A 6,043-nucleotide genomic window follows, 5' to 3' on the forward strand; every position below is an offset into this window, starting at 1 on the left:
GATGTTTGCGCAACACTGTTGTGCATAATTAGAAATAATCACTTGCTAGTAATAACACTACACACACCCACACCCTAAAAATCAGTTTGAACCTGTCATAGACCTTAAATGCAAAAAAGCAGGCTACCTTGAGCTTTTCTACTGGTTCAGATGAGTGTGTTAAATGTCCTGGAGATATGTGCATGTGTGCGCGCGCGCGTGCGTGCGGGGGGCTCCTCTCTGGACGAATCCGTTCCGTGTTGCGCGTTCGAGTCCGCCTCTCCGCGCCCCTGCTTCCCATTGACGCACTTTTTAAGCGTCTTCCCCTTCTCCACCTTAAGGCGAGCAGCAGCGGCAGCGACCAATCACCATGCCATTACAGCCTTCAGAGGAAGCTGTTTATGGGACTGCAGCGCTAATTAGGCTCATGAACTAACAAATCTGCCTGCACGAACCCGGCGAGGAAAACGATCACATCCATGGATTAGTCTGGGAGTAGCCGAGCACTTTTTATTTTGGCTTTCTCGACACTGCCGCCTTTCTCAACTTATTTACTGCGCAGAAACTTTCCCCCTTTCTTGGGTGTGGAGTATTTTTTAAGCGAGAGCGCCTACGACAACTTTAACTTAAACTGGGGAATCTGGACTATCAGACAATGTTTCAACCTACACCCAAGAGGTGTTTTACGATAGAGTCTTTGGTGGCGAAGGATAATCCTGTACCGGCGTCCCGTTCCGAGGAGCCCATCAGGCCAGCGGCGCTCAGCTATGCAAACTCCGGCCAGATGAACCCCTTTCTCAACGGCTTTCACTCCGGCGGCAGGGGCGTCTACTCTAACCCGGACTTGGTGTTTGCCGAGGCGGTCTCTCATCCGCAAAACTCCGTCCCTGTGCATCCTGTGGCACCGCCGCACGCTTTGGCCGCTCATCCGCTTTCATCCTCACACAGTCCGCACCCTCTTTTTGCCAGCCAGCAAAGGGACCCCTCAACTTTCTACCCCTGGTTATTACACAGATATAGGTACTTGGGCCACAGATTTCAAGGTAAGTTATCGAAGTGCTTTGTTTGGCTCATTTGTACGCACGAAATGTGCCGAGCGGCTGGAGAATGGTTACTGCATTTCCAGTGACAAAGAGATGGATGTAGATGGTATTTAAAAAAATTCTGAAGCTGTAGTAGAGCAGTTTTAAAAGTCGATCACCTCCAATTATCAGGCCAAAACATACTCGTATTTAAAGGGTCATTTCGCTCAAAGAAATGCCCCTATAATGAATTTATTCATTTAAAAGAAAAAAGAAAATCTTGAGTAAAATAAATAATTGCTGCTGTGGCTTCTATAGCTGTCTGCTTGAAGCGTCTATTTCGGGCTGAAAGACCACTGGAAATGTTGATTGTACGCTGTTGGTCCTGCAGGGTATAGCATATGATCTATATCCATGCGTAAAAACCAACCTGGTGTATCTCGCTGCTCTTTATTATATATTTAGACTTTATTCACGTTTTAAATGCAAAGATGCATTTTTTGTTTTTAAAAGACAAAAATAAAACAATTTGGATGGTTATTTCACTAGCCTATTGCTAATTCTCTAAGGCTGACACGAGTCCAATTTCGGATAATTTTAATTTTAATAAAGGTGACTTAGCCTGCGGGATATTTAGACTGTAAGGAAATTCGTTTGCTATTTTTGCTCTTGGTTGCTCATTTTATGGCATTTGTATTTTTGATGATTTCCGGACAAATTAAAGCAAAATTATTACATTTTATAGGAATTTATTTTTTTAAATGAATTTCTCATGTGAGTTTTGGCAACGGTTTATTTTAACGTCTTCATGCTGCTTCCATTATACCTGTGATTTTGTTTACAAAGGCTGTTTTTGAGCTAATTTAATTAGGCCCGGGATTATACCTCTGCTTTGTGTTGTTTCCTTCTTTCCTTCGTGCGGCGGTCTCACAAATGTTGAAAAAAGTCCAAAATATGCAATTACTAAAACTGGGCCTACACACGTTTTCGATTTATTGATTGATGCCCAGCTTCTCCTCAGATATTATAACCATGCCATATTTCCAGTGTGCCCTCAGTACACTATTGTTTCATAGCAGAGCGCAGGCCTGCTGTTTGTTATAGAAATGTTAATCTCTTGTAAATTAAAAAGTCATGACGGACCCTCGTTTTCTGCTCGTTCCCAGGTAATGAAACGAGTCCAGAGAGCTTCCTATTGCACAACGCGCTGGCCAGAAAGCCCAAAAGAATCCGGACAGCTTTTTCACCTTCGCAACTCCTGCGGCTCGAACACGCGTTTGAGAAAAACCATTACGTGGTGGGAGCAGAAAGAAAACAGCTCGCCCACAGCCTTAGCCTCACAGAAACTCAGGTAAGAAACATGATATTTTCATCAACAGTAAAATTCACATCCTGTCTTTTTCTTACACCTGGACAATGCGCTCATTTTATTTTGAAATGCATATATTGCTTCGTGTGTGTGTGTGTGTGTGTGAGTGTGTGAGTGTGTGTGAGTGTGTGTCATGTTCTGCCTGTAAGAACAGGTCGTCTGCCACTTTATGGTCCCTTTTATTGGAAGATATTTCCCACATTATGGCTGTCTAACGCACTATATGGCATATTTTAGTTTTTCCCCATAAGGTGGCACGTGTATCTTGGAGCCTTTTAAAACCAGGCCGCTGTAAAATGACTGTATGTTATCGCGTGGCAATAAAGAAGAGATATATATAGCAAAACTATTATTTAAATTAATGAGCAAATGACCAAACTGTTTCTACACACCAGCGTCCATAAATGCATGTTGTCAACTGAAGACAGAGGCTTTCTGTTGGATCAAATCCACTGTCATTGTATAGGCCTAACCTCATTTTAGGAGGGGTTGAATTACTTTGTTTTGGGGGGAGAATGTTGCCTTTCAAAATGGAGGGCAAATTAACCAGTTAACCATTTTATGGGATAGGCGACACAAAGAGCGAGGCGGGTTCAGTGAATTCCCCCTGCCATATTTAAGATGCTGTTTGAGCCCATCAGCCGCTGTCTTTTGTCCGCTGTGTCTCCTTTGGACGGCGGGGCCTTTTGGAGGAACTGAAGGGAGAAATGAACCATCACCTACTTCAATTAGCCCACTGAAGGCTTATTAAATGCACCTCAGTCGCCATTTAAGCGCTAAAAGGGCTGCAGGGTGACAAAGCAGGAGCAGACAATTTATCGATTTAGATGTTGTTAATTCCCCACGGTACCGTTTAACAGAGCTGAGTCGATTTAGAGGTGTGTGTGGAAATGTATGTTCAATGTGTGACATGGATGTGATCCCTTTATTTCTTTTTACACGCACAGGTTGCCTTAGAAATCTCCATAAAATGCTTTGACCTACTTTAGTCAAAAGTTTTTTTTTTCTCCAAACATCAAATGTTTGTGAGCTTATAAAATGAAAAATAATTTGTGTTTATCCAGCTCTTTACTTCATTTCCAGTATTTTTATTTTTATGGCAATATTGTTGGATATGACAATAACTTTTATTTTGACAGTTGACCTTTCAGGCGGAGTTCATCTCTTTGTGCGTTAAATTAATATTATATATTGGAGTAACAATTGTAATTCTATGGTTTTGTCATTTTAAGGACAATGATTCATGCTTTCCTGAGAATATAATATATTTTTGTTTATTCTGGCGATTGTTTGATCTATGGTGAGCAACTGCAGGTCACAGTTTACCTTTTTTTATTTCCACTGCACCGCTGCCTGTTATCTCTTATCCAAAACAATGTGTCCTTTTTACGCGCGGTTTTACGCACTGGCCAATCGCGGTTTATCTCGTGACACTGATCCAGTTTTTTTTTTTTTTTCTCCTCTCCCTCCCCCCTGCAGGTAAAAGTGTGGTTTCAGAACCGGAGGACGAAGTTCAAGCGACAGAAGTTGGAGGAGGAGGGCTCCGAGTCTCAGCAGAAGAAGAAAGGATCGCATCACATAAACCGATGGAGACTGGCGACTAAACAGTCGAGCCCGGAGGAAATTGATGTCACGTCGGACGATTAAAAAAAAGACTATATAAACGTCCGAGTGAAGGGGGACATGGATAAAGGATGCCGTGTAGAGAAAGTGAGAGGGTAAAAGGCCAATGTCACATTTCAGATCTCCGGAGATCGGCAGCTGAGGGTGAGAGAAACCCGACTGGTGGCACTGCTGTCACCATGTGGGTCTGTCAATCCAAATGACCCAGGAAAATGTGACTGACAGTGTCTCAGTCCACCTACCTGAACCCTTCCACGCACCAACCACCACCACTACAATCTCCCATCTACCGTCACCTATTTTTTTCTCTCCAATTCATATTGGACGTTTGCACTTCAGAAGGTTTTTAAAAAAACAAACAAAAACGTTTCCACTCAAGATACCAAAACACCAAACTGCTTTTGTAAAACTTGAATTGCATGGTATAGTTCCCCCCCTCCCCCCCCGTAGTTGTTTTAATTTGACAACTTTTCTCAAACCAAGAAAAAAAAATTGTTTTTAACTCTATTTTCAAACTGAGAGATGTCGTGCTTCTTCCTTTTTACAAAGTGTGCAGTCTTTAATTAATGATTCTCGTGTAAAAGTGATTGTGAAAACATATGAAGTAGCGGTGCTGCGTTATAGTGTTTTTTTTAAAGAAAAGACAACAACAATTTTTTTATTTCGATTTAAAAAAAAAACCTTTCTAAAAAGTGAATCAGACCACAGATTAAGTACATAAAGGAAAGGTATCAGGACATTCCTTTAACCTAAAGCTTTACCAATGTGTCGCTGTGGCCCCATGCAGCCTTCTGTCAGGACTTGACCCTCCAGTGAAAGTTGCCACGAAGGACTAAACGCAAGAATTGAGAGGAAAAAAAAACTTCAAGCACTGAGCGTATTCCATGTACAGAAATGCTAAAAGTTAATGTTTCTGTTAAACCCTCTTTTACAGAATGTAAATAATTTTTGTGTTTGTGTTAAGTTTGCTACAATTTTAACACAAAGTATACTTCCAAGAAGTATGTAATTGTCAATATTTTGTCAATAAAGTTTTATCAATATGTTGCGCGCAGTAAAAGTATAAGCTTTTGATTACATAGAGCAGCAGGACGGGAGGCCTCTGACTAAATGAAGCCTTTAGGGCGATGCTGTCTATTCTTATTTTGTGCAATCAAAGAGAAGCATTTGGACGCAGTGTTCAGTGAGGTTTGCTGATGTGGCGTTAGGACACTAGAGTTTCATTTAAAAAAACACACAGAGAGAAATTCTGCAGCCAGTCATTTGTTGTCCCCAGCCCTGCATTTGTTTCTCTGCCTGACAGAGATGGCGTTAGTTTTATTTTTGAGGGGCTGCAGCGTCTGCTCCGCTCCGGCTACAAAGAGTCCCTACAAGCTTTTGTGAAAGTGCAAATCAGTTTAGGCAATTATCATGCGAGTAATATGAGGGGGGAAAGGGGATGCATTGCCCAGTGGTCCACTTTAATCTCTTAATCCACGGATCCAAGGGGGCTTGGTTGGACATAATTTAGTACAATCTGACTACCCCTCACGACGCGATAAGGGAAGGTTGCAATGTGCCGCAAAATGGGATCTTTGTTTAAAATCTTGTCTTGTGGGCTCCATCATGCTGCAAGCTGCTGCTTTGGACTGGACGGAAACTTGACAGGGCTTCTTTATGGAGCCTGTAGGCTCTACTTAAACGATGCTATTTTCAGCAGGAAATGATTCCCTATTTACACACAAACAAACCAACAGCAAAACAATGAGCCGGCCGTTTTAAAAGCAGACACATTTAAACTGGATTATGATTTTTTTTTTGTGAGTAGCCTACACAACAAACCCAAGTTCAGTGTTTTTTTGGTGCGAGGTGCATGTGTTTGTTTAATTGTTTCATAAAGTAAAAAGGGCTGTTTTTGTGCTTTGGGTTGGGTGTGTGTGTGTGGGGGGAGGGGGGGGGGCATATAGGGAATTCTTAATCGGCCCATAGATTATAACAGCAATAAAAATCTTTAGAGAATACCATTAGCTTTGGGAAAAAAACCCTAAAAGCTTTATTACAAACCCAGCTT

The 6,043-nt window shown here is 41.9% G+C and overlaps 1 protein-coding gene across 1 annotated transcript; it reads left to right on the forward strand.

Annotated features, from left to right (window-relative positions):
• The first annotated feature begins 334 nt into the window (after positions 1-334).
• Positions 335-5,053, forward strand: emx2 (empty spiracles homeobox 2). Its single transcript, XM_038737960.1, has 3 exons — positions 335-1,022; positions 2,168-2,352; positions 3,850-5,053. Exons 1-3 carry the CDS (start codon positions 635-637, stop codon positions 4,015-4,017), a joined length of 741 nt encoding a protein of 246 aa, XP_038593888.1. The 5' UTR covers positions 335-634; the 3' UTR covers positions 4,018-5,053.
• The last annotated feature ends 990 nt before the right edge of the window (positions 5,054-6,043 follow it).

This window comes from Micropterus salmoides, unplaced genomic scaffold (genome assembly GCF_014851395.1).
Source record: "Micropterus salmoides isolate LMB-PRFRI ecotype aquatic unplaced genomic scaffold, ASM1485139v1 Ms_hic_scaffold_22, whole genome shotgun sequence".
Lineage (NCBI taxonomy): Eukaryota > Metazoa > Chordata > Actinopteri > Centrarchiformes > Centrarchidae > Micropterus > Micropterus salmoides.

Coding starts and splice junctions, on each gene's coding strand:
- emx2 (XM_038737960.1), top strand. CDS start 635: ATGTTTCAACCTACACCCAAGAGGTGTTTTACGATAGAGTCTTTGGTG. Junction 1,023..2,167: donor CTTGGGCCACAGATTTCAAG/GTAAGTTATCGA, acceptor GCTCGTTCCCAG/GTAATGAAACGAGTCCAGAG. Junction 2,353..3,849: donor TTAGCCTCACAGAAACTCAG/GTAAGAAACATG, acceptor TCCCCCCTGCAG/GTAAAAGTGTGGTTTCAGAA.